Source organism: Gymnoscopelus microlampas, assembly GCF_963454915.1.
Source record: "Gymnoscopelus microlampas genome assembly, chromosome: 10".
NCBI lineage: Eukaryota > Metazoa > Chordata > Actinopteri > Myctophiformes > Myctophidae > Gymnoscopelus > Gymnoscopelus microlampas.
Window position 1 is genome coordinate 45,980,948 of NC_139947.1, and position 20,000 is coordinate 46,000,947.

The window sequence follows — 20,000 nt, forward strand, 5'->3', positions numbered from 1 at the left end:
TTTGGATCCTGACAGAAAAATTACCTCTGCCTGACTTTGTTTTGTTTCTCTTACCCACAAACTACACACACACACACACGCACACGCACACACACACACACACACACACACACACACACACACACACACACACACCAAGAAGGGTCTTCCGCAGTGCTGTAGGTCTCTATTTGCGGATTCAGCTGCGCTGTTTTAAGACAACCGTAAACAGAGCAACACCACCCACACAGAGAAAGAGAGAGAGAGAGAGAGAGAGAGAGAGAGAGAGGGGGGGGGGGGGGGGTATCTCTTAACTGTAGCATGACCTGAGAGACCTAAGCCGGATGGGAACCGAGGCCCTAAAAAAGAAACAGCAGCTATCTTATCTCTGGAGAGAGATAGAGAAGATGTGAGGCCAACACTCCCATCACCCTCACATCCATAACGTCTGCTACTGTCTGAAGGAGAATGTCTTCTCTGGCTCTGTGTGGCTGTCTTTAGGTATACAGTATACAGTATATAGGCTACATTATGACAATATTGTAACAACTGTGACATTATGACATTACATACAACTAGGAAACCCAGCGTGATATTACAACTCTATAGACAGACAGAAATACCTACACCCAGCATGATTCATAGAACAACTTGGCTTTAATCCTATCATTGTAGCTGTCATGTTTTGGGTTATAGAAACTCCTAGACGTTCCAGTGACGTGAAGACAGCCTTGCTGTTTCGGCTGATACTTTAACAGATTCTGAGAGGAGGATTTATTAACGCAACAGAACAGCAGTGGTGGAAAAAGTACTCAAATTTTGTACTTAAGTAAAAGTATCAATACTGCAATGTAGAAATAATCTGTTACAAGTAAAAGTCTGGAATTCAAAATTGACTTTAGCAAAAGTACAAAAGTATTGGTATCAAAATGTACTTAAAGTAGGCTACCAAAAGTAGAAAGTAGCCTACTACTCATTATGCAGAATGTCCCATTCCACAAGTTTTCAAATGTATAAAAATGTATACAAATCTTTTGAAAATAGCCGATCTAGATCGGCTATTTTTCAAATGGCTTAAATGTATATAGGGCTGAAGTGGTTATAATGTATGTTTTGTAATAATAATCACAATCTTCAAAATGACAACTCAAGTTTAAAAAAAATGTAGTGGAGTAAAAATATTTGCCTCTGAGATATAACGGAGTAGAAGTAAAAGTATTGAAAATGTAGGTAAACATACCTGAACATTGTACTTAAGTACAGTACTGGAGCAAATGTACTTAGTTACTTTACACCACTGCTTCAAAGCGCTCTTACTTACCACAGACAAATATCAGCAGTGACGCGTGCATGGCTGTACGTTCATCAGTCCGTCGATTTGTAGTCACCCTATGAAATGCAATGTCATTATAAATATATTAAAGCCATTTATTTTACTGGTAGACAATGTCAGATTAATGGCAAAACAAATCACTGACATGTATTATCATCCAACCCGCAGTTTATTAGTGTCATACAGCGAGAGAGAGAAGTGCGCACATTAAGTAAAGTTTCATGCGGATTAATAACAAGTAGCCTGCGTGATTCAACAGGTAGCGCTAAATCAAACCGGTACGCTCAGCTACGGTTATATCAGGTGTATATACAAAAAAACGCTCACCGTTTTGTCGTTTATTTTGATAGTTTTGTGTCTATGTGCGCCCTGGTCCACTTGGTGCGGAGACAGAGTTGCCAGTGCAGTGAAGAATATCTGTATTATTTGAAGTGTAGCCACCGCTCTCCTGCTGCCATCTCTGCTGTGGAAACCCTGCCATGGACTTTAGAGAGGAACTGGAACGGACCCTCCAGTGAAACTTCAGGCCACCGTACGACGGTGCATTATGCCGAAAATAGACGAACTTTGTTTATCTTTCTAGTGGTGGACGAAGTACTCACATTTCATCCTTAAGTAAAAGTATCGATACCATGTAGAAATACTCTGTTAAGTTTTCAAATAGCCTAATTGTAGTGGAGTAAAAGTACAATATTTGCCTAATGTATTGACATTTGGAAATTGTCCAGTAAGTAGGCCTACCTAAAAATTCTACTCAAGTACAGCATGTACGTTGTTACTTTACACCACTGCTTCTGTTAACCGTACAACGGTATGTATCATGTCAAAAATAGACGAACTTAAGCTAAGTAATTACTTATGTGAGGTTTTGCTGCTTAGCCTGAGTGACTGACAAATAATAAACTCAGCTTTTTAGTCTTCTCTTTTCGATAGCGTCATATGCACAGGTGGCGTAGGATATGTGACACCTGCAACATGATTGTGGATAAAAGAATGGACACGTTGGACAATATAGCAGTTTGTATCATATTACAAAGGAGGATAAAGAACAACGTTTGAGCTTTTATCATTATTTTCAAATTTTTTGCACTATGCATGCACCTCGATGTAAAATTGACTATTTTGACCAAAATGTAAAAAAAAAAAATAGTATATCATTTTCAGACTCATGTATCCTTCAACTTCTTGTTTATGCCCCAAAATGACTGGATACAGGTTTCGTAGCAATTTGTATAATAATTTGTATAATGTTCTAATCATACTTTACATACAAATATTTTCCATATATATATATATATATATATATATATATATATATATATATATATATATATATATATATATATATATATATTTTACCTTTTGGGGAAAATTGCCAATTCAACACCGCCTACTCTTCCTTGGTGCCCACCTATCAAACATATAGTAGGCTACTAGTCAGGAATGATTATATATGGACATGGATGGAGGAATCAGCATATCCTCCTCAGGAGTAGCCTCAATACTTTTAATTCCACCGCAGGTTTTTGGAAGAACCTCTTCTGTCTGTCGGGAGAGCGTGTGCGCGCAATCGGAGCAGGAATGCGCGCTCCCGCGGTGGACGGGATTAGGTTCCCTTTGATTGCATCAATGAACAATCCATGAACGCGCACAGATCCTCTGTCTATCCTCCCAGACTCCAAACATCAACCACTGTCTAACAGGTGGTTGGAACGATTCCCATAATGATTTATAGGCTCATAATACACAAGACTGGACTTGTTGTGAGCATTGTCATACAATATTTCTAGCAGATGGAGGGACATGTAATACATCATGTTTCACTTCACAGACAGGTGCATGTGATCTGCCTCAACCCTTGGTACCTGTTATTCTGTCCACTTTGTGCTGTACTGTAGTTGTTTGGTCAGCAGCACTATTGGCGGCCTGTGTTCTCCTGCAGAGAGTTGTAATTCTTTGTTTTATTACACATTCCCCTAGCTTGTATGAGGACAGCGTCTCTTTGTTTGGCGTTCAGGAGTCAGTGCCAGAGCGGAACAGATAATGGCATAGCTCCTTAACCACTTAAACCCCATATGGGTGACTGGAGTCCCTCACGGCTCTATACTAGTGTCTTTTCTGTTTTCTGTTATTGTAGGGAAAGCTTTCGCTGCGACACGTTGTGAGCTTGTCGATCGGCTGTTTTCTGTGAAAGCCTTCCACACTATAAGGATGCTGGGGTTTAAGTGGGTTTAAGTGGTTAATATAGGCCTACTTTAGCTACTGGTTGTGAGAAGGTACGTTATGGGAATGAGTCAGCGTTATCTACAGTGAAGAGTGATTGAGAGGGAAATGATCCTGTCCTGTCCAAGAACTGAACAAGCATGTCTAGTGGTCAAAAATGTTAGGATTTAATGTGGAGATGTAATAACGAGCCAAGGAATGGCTTCTCCTCAATGTTGTCTGAAATACGATGTCACAATTTGAGAAAGAACACAGCAAAAGCACAGTGAGGCCAACATGCTGCTATGCAGCTCAATATAAAATCCTTCCACAGTCCACACAGACAGTGAGGTACACACATTGCACCACACACATTTTAGACCTCGGAGGCAGAGCCCTGAATACGGCACTAGATGAAACGTGGGTGAAAGAGAGACAGTGACAGAAAAACAGACAGACAAAGAAGTGAGGGAGACTGAAAGAGAAAGGTAGGCATTGCATGTACAGCGTCTCCTCTACCATTCTGACTCAAAGGCACCCCCATGTGGCGAGAGATTATAACAATCCAGTCACACCCAGTAATAATAACAAATGCACATGTTAAAATGAAATGGACCTCAAAATGCAGAAACAGTATATAAAATGTAGGAAATTTATTTGTTTTCAATATCTATCAATTATATTTAGGAATGGGATTTAATTACAAGAATAGAAGTACACATTTGTTTTGACTTAACCATATTTTGTAACAAAAATAAACAGTGATATCTGTCAGTTCATTCTTCCGGTCATATCATTGTCAATATATTCTCAATAGGAATGTTGTATTGTGGCTTTTTAAGTTCTGGGGTCGAGAACAGAAAAAAAAGAAATCAAAGAGCTTTTGGTCAAAATTTCAAATTCCTCATAGCATACTGTCATATATTTCCTCACATTATCTCAGAAACTCAATTATGGACATATACAATAATAATAAATTCTGTTTTTATAGCTTAAAGATATAGACACCTGGTGGTGTGGATATCCTTGGGTCAACATTAATACAGTACATGAACAGAGAAAGGCATCTCTGATGTGGTTGGCAGCATATTGGTAAAACCTTAAGTTTGTAAAACAAAAAAACGAAACAAAAAAAGAAACGTGAGTGAATGAATGGAGGTTCCAGTGATTTGTGTTTCTTTTTTTCAAGGGAGTTTTTCTTACCCAGTCGTTTTTCTTACCCAGTCACAGCATCAGTAGTAAGTATTTGCCATGGAATGAAGGACTACAGCAGCAAACGGTAAATACTGAGCCCCGGTTTCCGGGGACGTCGTCACTAAAGGCACATTTATTATACTTCATCGTATGACCGCATCGTACGACCTCAATGAGGTACAAAGCTATATTTCATTGTTGTCGTACGACACGGTTGTACAACGAAGTATAAATAACCTTAACAGTTGCTGTACTTGTGCACCTGCTCACGGATCTCATTCTGTACCAATGTGGCGTTTCTCTCCAGTTCGGCCAGCTCGTCTCGCTGCTTCTGCATTCGCTGCTCATTGCTCTTGAACTTTCTCTCCAGCTCTGGAAGCACAGAAAACAACAGCAGCACCAACTTCAGGACATGGAATCCAAGTTTAAAATAGGGACCACCGGTATGACGGTGACGCTATGAGGATTGAATCCCTTCAAACTGTAACGATTCTAACGAATGAATACAACACACATCCAATACTGTGGTAAGTGAAGCATACTGTAAGAGGATGTTAAATACAGTAAAACTAACTTCTATCTGCATTCTTTCAATGTCCTGTATAACAAATGTATAGACTGGCATGCCATTAGAGAACATCAGACTTTTACTTAATATTGGCGAGGCAACAATCTGAAGTAGTGGTAAAGACAGTATTGTGCATTCTAGTCAGTTACTTCAGTAACAACATGGGCCAAGTTATTGTGGAATATCTTGCTTCCATTAGCATAAGACCAGTGGTGTGTTCTACAGTGTTACGCTATATACGTAGTGTGACCTGTAGAAAAAAATCATAGCCAAGCGTAGCCATCCAAAAAACATCCAAGAAAGCATATCTGATACGCAGGAGGAGGGGCTGTGGGCAGCAAGAATGTAAACTTTAGTTCAAATAGCCTTTTTCATGTGATAATGTGGCGTCTAAGGTGAAGGCTTATGTGTGACTATTGTCTTGAGGTGATAATGACCGTTGGCTGTTGGAGTTTTGAAGTAATTCACACATTAACTAACGATTAATTAATGAATTAATTAACGATAGAGTGGTTATTTCATTTGGCGACCATGCGTGTGCGCATGTGCAGGTGCCGTGCGTGTGGAAGGGAATAATTATAGTATGCCCTCCAAAAAAAAACTAGAACACACCACTGCATAAAACATGTAGGGCAGGCTAATGTATATATTGTGTGAATTTGATATAACATAACTAAAGACCCCCCCAAAAAAAACATTAAAAAGCTCCCCAAAAAGGCCTCAAGGGTCCCAAAGATTTTAGCACGCCCCTGCATTGAGTAGTGCAGCACTCACTCTTGAGTTGGTCTATGCCCTTGTTGGCCTTATTTAGAAGATCTTCTGCCTCTTTCTTGAGGTCCTTGGCCTTCTGGTTGACACTGCCCAGGCCCCCTGACTCCCCACCTAGAGAGTCCACTTTCATCTGTAGCTCACGGTAGCGACCCTCCGTCTCGTTCAGACGCTGGTGTGAGAGGACACAGCCAACGTAGGAGATCAATGTGAGGGCCAAATCACCACACACACTCATAACGCGTTATCTTCATATTCCATAAATATATATACACTCTTAATATCATGAGCAATATTTTCACGGTAGGTAATGTTATATTGAAAATAGCATTTCAAGTACTGGTGTTGAGAACACAAGACAATAAAATCATATCATAATAAATCAAATATATTTCCTTTCTCAATTATGGGCATTTACAATAATGATAAACAAATTCTCAATCGCTATTCAACTTGTTTTTGTAGCTTAAAGACTGTCGGCCTCATAATACACAAAGGCACTGAGAAAAGACACGCACGCACGCACGCACGCACGCACGCACGCACGCACGCACGCACGCACGCACGCACACACATACACACACACACACACACACACACACACACACACACACATACACACACACACACACACACACACACATAACCACACACATACAGTATAGTACAGTATCAACGCACAATGATAAAACCACATGCACACACAGTCCTACATCTTCACCATGCATCCCTTGCACACTCACTCACATGCTTCAACGTGGAGGCTAAATGCGTGGCGTTGTTCGCCAGAGCCTTGGCCTCCTTCGCCATCTCTCTGTTCCGTTCCGTCTTGTTGCGGAGCGCCTCCACCCCCATGGAGAGGTTGGCCAGACGCATCATGGCCTCCATCTGCTTGTCCTCCAGCTGTTGCAGCCTCTCCTCCACCTAAGGTGAGTTAATCATAATCATAAACCAGTTCATAATCTTTAAGTGGTTCTCAAAACATGTCCATGTCAAGGGCCCCAAAATTTATTTTGTGCCAGGCAACCGAAAAACTGCACATTTTGTCAACATCTGTCAAGATTTTTTCAAAAATAGCATAAAAATAAAATAAGGCTTAAGGGCTTGCTGGGTACCCCCTGGAACCTCCCCTGTAAGAATAGAGAAGACTTTGACAGGCTATGATGTGAAACATGTGAAAACATTTGAAAAGATATAAAACACACACACACACACACTCACACACACACACACACACACACACACACACACACACACACACACACACACACACACACACACACACACACACACAGACAACACACACACACACACACACACACACACACACACACACACACACACACACACACACACACACACACACACACACACACACACACACACACACACACACACACACACACACACACACACACACACACACACACACACAGGGTGTTCGTTTGGGGAAACGGGGGAACTGGCGTGAAGCGCAATCAACGGCGTGGTGATGGACTGGAGAAGGGTAGAGTACCTGCAGCGAAGTGGCGAGGTGTGCTGGTTTAGACTGAATATATTATCAGCGGTTCTGTTCCAGGTGGATTAAATCAAAAAACAATAAAATGATATATTTTCATTACCCTGCGCTCAGTGCAACGCCATACTGGTAATGTTTACAGGGTCTTCGAAGAAAAGCCTTGGAAATATAATTTCTCCCAAGGGCAAACTGATGTCCTTGACTGGGAGGTGCAGAGTGTAGTCAAGCAACAAATCTACAGCACCTAAAACAGACTGCCAAGAGCAGATGATGTAAACCGTTCTTGGGAGGAAGTAACAAATGCAGTTAATATGTCTGCCACTGGTCCTATGAGAAGTGTTTCTCATTTAATCCCAGTTCACCCTGTAAGCCCAATTCCCATTCCCAAATAAACTATACAGACACAAAATAACAACAGCTCCACGCCCCTCTAAGAGGCATGTACTCCTTGACCCCAAAATTGCAGTGCACTACTGATTTGCAAACGACACCCCCCCTACCGTATCTCTCAACACACACTGGTGTACAGCAAGTTTCCAAATATCCCAAAAACACACCACTTCACCTCCGGAAATTGTCAATTCACCCACCTAACGCCAAACCGCGTACCCCATAATAGGGTACGCACACACACACAAACACACACACACACACACACACACACACACACACACACACACACACACACACACACACACACACACACACACACACACACACACACACACACACACACACACACACACACACACACACACAGATGCGGTCCATAGAAATGCTTCAAAGCATGTTGTACCGTGGCTGTTGCGTTGCGTGTGCTGTTGAGATTGTCCAGTGCATTCTCCAGGGCTTTCTTCGCCTGTTCTATGGCCTTCTCAGACTCATCCAATGCCTGCTTGGTAGAGTTGGCCTTGTCCTTCACCCCCTCTGCTCTCCTCCTACACATAGATAGTCCGTTAGAGGTCTGCTATAACAGCACAAGGCATAATAGATGAAAGAAATAATATCTTGCTACCTCTTTTGCAATTTGTTTATAATATTCGTCCCTCCCTCTCACAGGATGCCAGTATAACATTTGCTTTCTTTTAATTGGCAGTTTGTGCATTTCTGATCATTGGCAGAGTTTTTTACATCCTAATGCCCCTCCCCCTTTCCCTCTTTAGTCAATTCTTTCCTTCCTGTTCTGTTTATTGTCCCACTGTGCTTTCCATGTTGGAATCTTGTTCCTACTTGTACTACATCTCACCAGAATTGCATGCCATAAAGCTCACAGAGGTCTAGTCATACTGTAATTCTAACCAACAAACTGACACTACGGAAAACTTAAGGTGGAGCCAGCCGTTACCCGAAGAGAAAGAGAAAATTAACCAGTGGTGTCAATTGAATTGATGACTCAGGATTTCCAAGGTCTTATTATCCCATTTTATTTTCCTCCAGACCTTTTTGAGCTGACACGGTCTGGATATGCAATGAACTTATACCTTATACCTAACAGTTATATTGAGCTCTGACATATTCCATTTTACATCCATCATCAAGCTTCCTCTCCATTTCTCTCTCTGCCTCCTCCTCTCTGCCTCACACCCTCCCTCCCACTCACTTGGCATCTTTGGCCCTATCAAGCAGGTCCTTGGCCTTGTTGAGCTGCTGTGAGGTGTAGTTGTAGATGCCCTCAATGTCGCTGAGGTTGGCCATGTTGTCCTTTATCTGCTGGACCACCTTGTCCAGGCTGGTCCTGTTGACTGGGAGAGTGATGGCCAGTACCTGCAGGGCCACCTTCTCTATGCTCTCTGGGTCCGCTCCCTCCTCTGGACAGGAAGGAAGAAAAGAAGAGATTAACAGTGGTGTCATTATTATTGCCTGTACAAGATCATACGGTTGTCGGCCTACTTCCTGCTATTTCAATTTACGAAAAGGAACTCAATAAACAAAGAAATGCTCAAAAGTAAAATTTCAAATAGATCTGTGATTGACACTCTAATACTGTGGCATATTTAATCAGGATTCTCTTAATTTGTAATCAGAAGATGATGAAAAACCATCTGGCTACCGGTGAGGAAGTCTCTGATCTTCTGAATGAAGTCCTTCAGCTTCTTGTTGGAGTCCTCAAACTGGGTCTTCGTCCTCCGGACTTTGTCCAGCGTGTCCCTGGCCTGGTTCTTCACATCCTGGGTCAGAGAGGCTACGTCCTGCAGCTGGAGACATGACACCAAGAGAGATGAGACACTTAGACCAGTAGAGATGATAACACTCAAAAGTGTTATCATCCACGTGTGGCACAAATGATTACCGGTAAATACTTACCAAGTAGTTACTTGGTAACTAATTGGTAAAATTGGAAAGGAATATTCTTTGTCAATAAGCATACTGACTGTAACTACTCACAATAGAAATGTATATAAAAGTGGAATAGACATGGATAAAAAGAGCCCATCCAAACCCATCCAAATCATGGCCCCTGTTTCAGTCCAAAACATTTCTGCTGCATGGTGTTTACCGTCAATGACAAACTTTTTGTTGTACTTCGACAACGGGTTTCCCAGCATCAGCACACATCCTGTACACACCTTCTTGGCCATGCGCTGCAGCTCTTCACTAGCAGCAGTCAGATTGTCGGTGACGTCCCTGGCTCGTTTCAAGGCGGTCAGAGAAGTGCTAACCGTGCCGTTGCACCCCTCCCCGCCGCAGAGACGCTGACCCTGGCTGTCACGGCATCCCGCACCACCACAGGGGCTGTCTGGGCAACTGCCGTTGGCGCTGGCATTGCTATGACCACCGCACACCTGGGAGGGGAGGAGGACGGATTATAAGCCATGGACCTCACCTTTTTTTTTTTACCGTCAATCAAAAATAGATTCATAATCTTACAAATATATGAATGAAAGTATACCGTGTATTTATTTATGAAAACTAGGATAGTTTGGGCTTTTTTTTACCTTGACCATTCGCTGTTACCTTTGTTGATTATACAGCACGAAGCTGGGCACAAACATTTTGAGCTGGACATACAGACATACACAAACGTCACACGAAGCTCTGCACAAACGTCATGCCTCTCAGCTTGGCCTATCAGTCAAGCTGAGGGGTCTGATTGGCCTATCAGGAAAGCCTTGAATCTGTACCTCCTCCTCAGACCCGGTTTTCGGTTCTCGGAAACCGTAGGTACCTTCAAAATGCGACCAAGGGGTCATTAAGACACACACCCCACATTTGAGACCGTTTGGGCCCACCTATAGAAGGAGGATGCATACATGCTCACATACACCCATATGCACACATAGACGTAGAACTGGAGGAGCCCTACCTTGTGACTCAGGTGATGGACCTTCTTATTCATATCGTGTGCTTTGTGTTTCAGCTCATCCATTGATTTCTTGTGGGCAGCCACCATGCGGAGGAACTCGTCTTTCTTGGTGTCCAGCAGGCCTTCGGCGCGCCTGCGTGTTGCCTTTGACTGCCCCACTGGGCTGGAGGGGCCAGACACCGAGGCGTTGCACCTCTGCTCTGCCTCCATGGACTCCCGGAAGTACTTCTTGACATTCTCAAACTTATCTGTGAGGGAAAGTGTAAGGAAAGAAAGACAGAAAAAAAGAAAGAAAATAAGAAAGAAAGAACGAAAGAACGAACAAACAAATGAAATAAAGAAAGAAAGAAAGAAAATAAGAAAGAACGAACGAACGAACGAACGAATAAACAAATGAAATAAAGAAAGAACGAACGAACAAACGAACAAACGAACAAACGAACAAACGAACAAACAAACAAACAAACAAACAAACAAACAAACAAACAAACAAACAAACGAAACAAACGAACAGAAGAAAGAAAGAAAGAAAGAAAGAAAGAAAGAAAGAAAGAAAGAAAGAAAGAAAGAAAGAAAGAAAGAAAGAAAGAAAGAAAGAAAGAAATAAAGAACAAATGACGATTGATTGTGATGGTGCGTGAACCATTAATCACAAGTGTACATTTTAGGCATTTGCTCATCCAGCGTGATGTGGAAGGAGGCATTGGGTCGAGGAACACTTTGTTAGGTGATCTGGCTGTCCCGCTGCAATCGACTGATGCCAGTCCACAGTTCAGTTACCGTTGAAGCCTGAGGTGAGGTAGTTCTCCAGCTGTCTACGTTTATGGGCCAAGGTGCTGTTGATGTCCCTCAGGTCTCCCTCCATAGTAGTCAGTGTCTTCCGCAGTGTCCCGTCTCTCTCTGTTACGTCGTTGAGCTCCTGGACCACGCTCATCAGACGACCGTCCGTCAGGGCAATCTCAGCTCTGCAGTATTAACACACAAACACATACATGCACACATACAGGAGGGTGAGAGGCGCGTAGTGTGACATCTGAGACAAATCACTGGATTGTACCGTATATCGTCGCTGGAAACCTGTCCACATGTCCAAAAAGGTTACTTTTCAGGAAATGGAAAAAATAACCCATGTCCCAATGGATCCAATGTAATTATTTAGTCACAACCTCTTGTTAGTACTTTTCATTGGTTCAACATTTATAAAACCCACAGACAGACTTAACCACTTTCACATAAAAAAAAACAAGATCATGTATACCGGCATGCAAAATTTTGTCCTATATATTACTCGATATATAATATATATATATATATATATATACTAGCGATTTGAACCGACGGCAGGCGTGTATAGTAGCCATAGAGGCGAGAGGCGTGTCTAGTACCATAGCTTGGGAGGACGAGACCGCCCGTTCAGAGTATTGGAAAGTATCCCCATTGGCTTAAAGGACAGCCAATGATCGAAAACATGTTGAGAATATGTTGAGAAATTACTAGTGCTGAGTCTCTTTGTAGACCCGCATTGCATGCTGTTAAAAATCTAAAATAGCAAACATAACAAATCTACAAGCTTACAACGCAACAAGGTTTCTGCCCAACAGCAATATATGTAATGAGGCATATGAGGATATATAATCAATTAATTAATTCCATTTCATTCAAGCAATCACATCACATTACATTGCTGTCATATAATCCCATTTATGTGATACAGTCCTGTTACAGTACATCACCTGAGGTCATCGATGCTCTGTCCGATCAGCTGGTGTATCCGGTCGCTGTCTCCACCAGCGGCCAGAAGATCCTGGACCTGCTTCAGCTTCGTCTCCAGCTCCTGGAGGCGGGCGTTGCCGATGCCCGTCGACTCGCCCGGCCTCTCGCCAATCCTGTCGGCCGTGGCCCGTATGCGGTCCAGGTGCCTCCTGATCTGGGACACGGCTTCGTCCCACAGCTTGAAGCAGGGGTGGCAGGGGACACACGTGGGGAAGACGCCCGTGTGGCCGCGCGCACACTCGTCGCAGCGTCGGCCCGCCGCGCCCTCCCGGCACTCACAGGCCCCCGTGGCACGGTCGCACTGGGCCGTCTCAGAACCCAGATGGTGGCAGCTGCACTCTGGAGAGGAGGGGAGGGTAGAGGTGGTGTGGGTGGCGGGCAGAGAAATCAATAATATGACAGAAATGACGAGGGCAGAAGAGTGAAGTGAGAAAAATACTAAACAGCAAACGAGAATGAGATGAGATGTGCCCGGTTCAACGATGGTTAAACAAAACAAAAAAGAATACATGCGTTGATTTGCTATGAGAACATAAGCTACAAAAATCATTAGTAATAGTTAAATTACAATACTGTATGCAGTTTAGGCATTTAGCAGACACTGTCAGTGCAAGGTTGAGGTAATTCACAATAATGTAACGTTCTAACAACTTGAAACAAATATAGATAAGGGCTTGACAACAGGGGCTTGAAATGTGTGTTCAAAAAATAAAAGGCTGTATGAATAAAACACACACACATTTTAGAATAATTACCTTCACACCGCAACCGTGGATCTCCCCAGTGGAACTGTTCACACTCATTACACCGTTTACCCCCAAAGCCTGGACTACAGTAGCACTGGCCTGTAAACTATAGATGAGAAGAACAACAGATAATTACTGTGAGAGAGAGAGAGAGAGAGAGAGAGAGAAAGAGAGATAGCCATACTGTAGGCAGTCAGAAAGAGTGACAGAGACTTTTTTCTCTGTCATTTGTCAGCAAAATTTCTACAGCAGTGTTTCTCAAAGTGGGGTCCGTGGACCCCCAGGGGTCCTTAAGGAGGATCCAGCTAAACGATTGCTAGTTAGGAACCAAACGGAGCCTTACGTCTTTAACTCTGAGAGTGTACAAATGGTTAGGGTCCATTTGGTTGCACTCTCAGAGTTATGGGGGTTCAGTGGCCCAATGCATAGCAAACTGGGGGTCCTTGAATTCTAAAAGGTTTGAGAACCACTGGTCTACTGTACCATGTTGCAGTGAGTGCCGAGGGCGTGTTGTGGGTCACAGCCACAGGGCTCGCAGCCTCTCTCCTGGCCATAATTCCAATGGTTGGGGGCACACTGGTCACACCCTGGGCCCTCCACGTTGTCCCTACAGGGACAGGCACCGGTCTGCCGGTCGCAGTAGCACAGTCCATCACTGCAGTACGACTGAAGGGTTCCAGCCGGCACACACGTACAGCCTGACATGGAGACAAGGCCAGAAGTATTAAAACAGCTAACTCTCCATACCCCGGTCAAGAGTAAACTTGACCGGGGTCAGCGCTGTACTTGGTACGCTTTTTCCCCAGATCTCTTCACCAAAAATAGCATATCTACAGTAAGTAGTTGTAGATTTAGCTATTTTTTGGCAAATATAGGGTTTAAGTGGTTAAAATCTTTCAAACTGGCGTCCCTATTGAGGGCATGTCATAATAGGCGGGCGTTTAAATGTTTTTTTTCTAAAATGCAAAAATAGCTGATCTGTAGAATATATGTGCTAAAGCATTAAACCCAAGTCTTTGCTAGGTTTTTGAATGTTGACACAGAAAATAATAATAAATGATTTTATTGTATTAAAAGCAAACTAAAGCAAACTATTGGAAACTACACAGTAAAATCATTGATTTAACGCTGAAGAGTGTACAAATGGAACCAAATGGACCCTAATTGGGTAATTGGTCGTACCATTATTCAGTTCCTTTCATTCCTTTCATCTATTGTACATAAGTAATGGTTGTTGCATTCCCACACAACCCATACAAAACCCAGAAGAATGTATGACATAAAAGCATGTTCATTCTGGTCACTCACGCCTGCAGTCGTGGGCCAGGGCGTTGCCAAAGTAACCCTGTTTACAGTGGGCGCAGGAGGCGCCATCTGTGTAGTACAGACACTTCAGGCATTGGCCGGTGCGGGGGTCACAAGACTCAGGGTCCTGCGAGTCGATGTTGCCGCTGCACTCGCACGGGCGACACTGCCCGCCGGGCTGCTCGGGGTTGCCATAGTAACCGGGGGCGCACCGGTCACATCGGGGACCTGGAGGTCAGAGGTCGGTTTTTAATGAGCCTCTGCACTCAACACACACAACACAACACACATAATTCACAGCAATCTCATCTATATGTTTGAATTGTTTGTATTAATTGAAAAATTGGGGGCATACATAACATACGGGGGACATACAGTACAGACAAGCGCTCTTCTAGACAGCTCGTCCCTTAGGCACCACACGGTAAAAACACATAATAGTGGATGAGACATTATTCACCTGAATGAACTTTGAATGAACATGTTATCATGTTCATCATCAAGTTGCTACACATTATTATTGTGAATTGAATACATCGTTGCACAGGTCAGTACACTGGTTAAAAGATCATTGTAATATATTACCCATTTTGACAGGCACTCAAGTAAACTGTTAATTAACATCTTATACAACTATACAAAGTTAAATACACTTAGACAATATGACCCTGTCAGTCCATCTCTGACATGGATGTATTATAGTGAGGGTCTCACCAGTATATCCTTGTCTGCAGTTACAGATGATCTGATTGGAGGAGTGGTCAGCAAAGCAGGTGTCCCCGTTAAAGTGACTGCTCCCTGGGTTTCCAGGGCAGGGACAGGGCCGGCAATGTTCCCCTGAGCCCAGCACTGGATTCCCAAAGAACCCGTCCACACACCTGAGACAAAGCACAGGGAGGATGGATCATTCTGATCAGCAAGCCCAGGTTTGAATGAGTTGGATTATTTTCTCTGAACAGAAATGTACATGATTTTTGTATTAAGTTTTCATTATACAAATAAAGCTTGACTTACAGTAACTTGACTAGTCATGAGCTACATGCTAGTGCATTTTGGTTGTAATTAGGTCTTAACACTCCCTTAACTTTTAGTTTCACTCAATTATTATTTAATAATGCATGCATGCATTCTTCCTTCCTTCCTTCCTTTCTTCCTCCTTCCCTCCCTTGTATTGTGTTGTAAATTGGTTTTAATTAATATTAGTTGTTGCTTGTGAGAGGACCACAATGGTAACTAGAAAAAGTGCTCCTCGGGGCACAGGTCAGGTAGGTTATTGTGGCCAACTTGTGGCGCTATAACTGGCCAATGTGAAAAGGGTGGCATTTCTCTGCCTAGTACGAAGAAAGTTTCACGGCAATCGCGCTGCGTTCATGATTTGAGGCATTTTGTTCAAAATGGACCACTTCTGCAAACTTTGGAAGCCAATCTTAGCCAATCAGGATGGAATATGAAACATTGTGTACAATACAAAATCTGTACGCACAATAATGAAAAGAATTGTGCAAAAAATGGTCTCCTGGTGACAATATAACAGGCCGATCTGAAACATTTGGGGCAGAGGTTCTGCTCTGACATCCAGGGTGTGTGCGTGCATGCACAGTTTTGCTTTGATCACACACACGCGTACGGACAGGGGGCAAAACATAGTCTCGGCCACCTTACCTGTTGTGTAAGGTTTTTGCTTTTCAAATAAAGTAAACTAAAGTAAACTAAATATTTCCTTCCTTCCTTCTTTTTTTCACTTCATGCAGTCATTCATTCATACCTTTCACAGAGGTGTCCGGCTGTATAGTCCCGGCAGTGTGTACACTCCCCAGTGTGTGAGTCACAGGTCTCAGCATGTCCGTTACACTGGCAGGGGCTACAGCTAGGGAAACCCCACTGGCCCGGTTGACACTCTGAACACTGGCGTCCTGTGGCCCCCGTCCTGCATGGGCACTGGCCCGTCACTGGGTCACACTGGTGGCTAAGAGAGCCCTCGGAGTGACAGTCACAGGCTGGAGCAGTGAAGGGACAGTAATGGGGTGGGGGGAAAAAAACTCTATACTTAGTAAGAGTTAAATTAACAATCCGGATTTGACTGTGTACTGTCTGCTTTCATGAACCCAGACCTCCCAATCTTAGGGCGGACAGTAGCACAAGGCCACTGAGCTGAGTAAAACAGAGGGTATCAAATAAGAAATATATATGTATTTTTTCTTTTCTTTGAGTCAGTTAGATTTTGTCATGTCTTTGGGTGACAATGTAGGATGTAATACATTTCTGAGCAAGTTAGTAACTTAGCACCTCACCTGTACAACCATAATGCCCAAAGCCATAGGTTCCTGGGGCACACTGGTCACAGCGCTGACCTATCACATTGGGTTTGCAGCGACATTGACCTCCGACTTTATCACACTCAGCACTGACTGAGCCCTGTGGGTCGCACTGACAAGCTGGAGGGAAAACGATTTGTACTTTTTTTATCTTGATTTGATCTAAAATGTACTTTTCAATATGTAGTAAGTGCAAAGTTTAACCCATTCAATCCGGGCACCCATGGCTGTCAGTTTAGATTTCTTTGGCTATTCGATTGTATATCTGCTATTTCTGAATAGCCCAAAGAAATCTAAAAATGACAGAGATTGAATGGGTTAATTGTTCCTCTGTGAGTTCCTCTTACGTAGAGCTCCATCGTGGATGATGGAAGAGATGCTGCAGATGAGTTTAGAGCACATCTCTGCCAGGGCGGGCATGGGCGTGATCATGAACGAATCCACACACATGTAGCGAATCATCTCGTCTCGTCGCTGCTCCGCCTCCGGCGCGTTGCCCTGTAAACCAGGGAGCTCGGTGTACTTGGGGATCAGGACCAGCTGAAGGGGAGGAGAGCAGATTAGAGTTATGGAGATCAGTCTGCCATCTGGAGGGACGTTACATAATTAACTGCCACGTTTTCCCCAATAATTAACAATCCAGAGTTTTTGCCAGGAATGTTGGGATGCTGGGATAACAAAGTTTATTTAACCTTACCAGGTCATTAAAGTATCATGTAAAAATACAGGGCAGCAGTTCAAAGACACATATACGATACAGGACCTTCATACAGGAAAAGATTTTAATATGACTTTGGGTGCCTGCTTCCTCTACAGGCTTCATCTGGAAATGCTGATTATGCTAAGTTCTATACTGTAGCATAAGAAAATAAAACTAATACTAACACAGCAAAAAATAAGTAAAGCTAGAGGTCTGAATTCCCAATGCTTAATTTATGTAAAATATGCATTTATATTTATGACCACTAGGTGGCAGTATCTGGGCAACAATCAGAGTGTCTGAAGCTGAACTATCAGAATGCAGAAGGATAAGTTAATGTGGAGAATGCTCATTGTTACAAACATCTACAGTATTCAAGATGATCCATACGGTGAATAACCGCAGGGTTTTCAGCTCAGTAATCAAGTCAAGCTGCATTGTTCATTCTTTGTAAACCTCTTCACAACTTAGCAACAGCATAGTCACTACAACTATGGCAATTACAAGCTGTTGTGATCCTATCTAAAGCGCTTCAATGCGTTGAGGGTTTTCCCAAGCCTTTGGAAAAGCAGTCCTTGGAAAATGACTTCCTTTTTGAAGCGTGAATTGGACCGATTGTACGGCAGATGGAGTGAAAGAAGAAGGCAGGGCAAGTGGACTCACCGAGTCAATGAGGATGAAAGCGGTGAGGTGTCTGTGCGAGACGCCGTGACGCTGGAACCTGATGGCCACTACATAACGATTGCTGGGCTCGAAGCAGAAAGGTCTGGGCATCTGGATGTATCTAGAGGAGCAGACACATGAACACACATTCAGCATTGGGATCCAATGTGTTTATTGAGGCATTTTCTATACCTGCTTCATCTAGTTTAAGATTTGTGGGGAGCTGTGTAACCAGCATGTGTGACCAGCATATGGCCCAGCACGTGTAACCATTGGCCCAGGAAGTGTAAATATCTGGATTCTAACCCGGGTCTCCCACATGGCAAACCTAACATCTAGGCTACTATTTAGCCAAAGGGGAACCCCTCTTCTTCTTCCTCAAACTCCTCTTTCTCTGGCTTATACCTCGCTTGCTGTGTTTGTGGTCACTTTGTTAATTGGTCCTGGCTGTGGGACAGATGAAAAAAAGATAGAGGGCTTTGGTCTGCTGAATCAGTCAGATCTGGGCGGGTGTGGAGCTCTTAGTTCCAGATGAGTTCAGAGCCTGAAAGGCTTTTCAGCAGGTTGAAATGTGAACTTCAAAACTTAAGGTATTAGCATAGTGAGCTACTGTTATAGTATTTCCTGCTGTTTTGGGTCTAAATACATGGTAATATACAGTAGATTTCACAAGATGACTTTAAGGCTAAATAACAGACGGTCAGTTAATTATATAGAAGGTTTCTACTGGCCTTGATGTTAAATCCAATAAAGATATCTACAAAGGTTGTTACATACTGTAGTAGCATGTTTTTAATTGTAGATAGATGGATAACGGAACTGTGGTGAAAAATAAATGATAGAAACATCAAAAAGTGTTTTTCTATGCTGACAGAACCCAGAAATGTATGCGTTTTTGTTGTTGTTGTTCAATTAAGTGTTAAATAGCTCTGTATTCAATTGCTAAGTAAGAACTCTCCAGATCTTTTGTAAAAGAAAATGACTATTGAGGGCAAGATACTAATTTCATCCAATCAAGGTGATACATACAGAATACAGAATACAGAATAAAAAAAGTGAAATTGGAAGTGATGAGACAAAATCAATGAGCAGAGAAGATTGAAACTGGAACACTACAAAATTGAAGCTGATGAATTATCTTGATTGGATGAAATTGGTATGCGACCTGAAATTGTATTTTCTGTTTACTAAAGAGCTGGAGATAGGTGGGGGACAACTGTGCTTTGAGTTCTGATAACAAAGCCAAAATAAGAAAAGGTAAAGTGAATAAAAGCTCAGCTTTTATTCACAAGTAGCCAGTGATGTCATGTAGCATCAACAAAGGAGTGGCAAAGGCTAGGTGTAATGAGCATAATACCCTTTTGTGCAAAGAGAAGTAGACGTTACACAATTTCACCACATGAACCCTAGCATCCCTGTCCCGGGGCGAACGTTCGTAAAAAATAACCAATCCACAAGCTCACAACGCTTCGCGTTGCAACGCGTTGTGAGCTTGTAGATCGGCTATTTTCAGCAAAAAAGAGGTTAAAAACTACATGGAGGGACTGTAAGTCACACTGTTTAGTCATTCAGCATGAAAACAAGACTAGGCAGGGTAGGTGTGGACGGACCCTGGGTAAAGCCCATCAACT

The 20,000-nt window shown here is 42.9% G+C and overlaps 2 protein-coding genes across 5 annotated transcripts in view; both read right to left on the minus strand.

Annotated features, from left to right (window-relative positions):
- Nucleotides 1–1,780, minus strand: part of lamb2 (laminin, beta 2 (laminin S)) — a 61,425-nt gene extending 59,645 nt beyond the window's left edge. For both annotated transcript variants that reach the window (XM_084068550.1, XM_084068549.1), the window contains exons 1-2: nt 1,640–1,780; nt 1,301–1,368 (exon numbers count right to left, since the gene is read on the minus strand). In XM_084068550.1, the coding sequence (XP_083924676.1) occupies nt 1,301–1,331 (31 nt within the window). In that variant the 5' untranslated portion in view covers nt 1,332–1,368; nt 1,640–1,780. The remainder of the gene's footprint in view (nt 1–1,300; nt 1,369–1,639) is intronic.
- Nucleotides 1,781–4,145: 2,365 nt separating this feature from the next.
- lamb2l (laminin, beta 2-like) overlaps nt 4,146–20,000 on the minus strand; it is a 62,515-nt gene continuing 46,660 nt past the window's right edge. For all 3 annotated transcript variants that reach the window (XM_084068546.1, XM_084068548.1, XM_084068547.1), the window contains exons 18-35: nt 18,370–18,490; nt 17,354–17,546; nt 16,983–17,126; nt 16,457–16,688; nt 15,406–15,569; nt 14,695–14,919; nt 13,870–14,084; nt 13,396–13,492; nt 12,601–12,979; nt 11,648–11,832; nt 10,868–11,115; nt 10,131–10,346; nt 9,614–9,758; nt 9,164–9,371; nt 8,360–8,501; nt 6,792–6,968; nt 6,051–6,216; nt 4,146–5,080 (exon numbers count right to left, since the gene is read on the minus strand). In XM_084068546.1, coding sequence (XP_083924672.1) covers nt 4,947–5,080; nt 6,051–6,216; nt 6,792–6,968; nt 8,360–8,501; nt 9,164–9,371; nt 9,614–9,758; nt 10,131–10,346; nt 10,868–11,115; nt 11,648–11,832; nt 12,601–12,979; nt 13,396–13,492; nt 13,870–14,084; nt 14,695–14,919; nt 15,406–15,569; nt 16,457–16,688; nt 16,983–17,126; nt 17,354–17,546; nt 18,370–18,490 — 3,391 coding nt within the window. In that variant the 3' untranslated portion in view covers nt 4,146–4,946. The remainder of the gene's footprint in view (nt 5,081–6,050; nt 6,217–6,791; nt 6,969–8,359; nt 8,502–9,163; nt 9,372–9,613; nt 9,759–10,130; nt 10,347–10,867; nt 11,116–11,647; nt 11,833–12,600; nt 12,980–13,395; nt 13,493–13,869; nt 14,085–14,694; nt 14,920–15,405; nt 15,570–16,456; nt 16,689–16,982; nt 17,127–17,353; nt 17,547–18,369; nt 18,491–20,000) is intronic.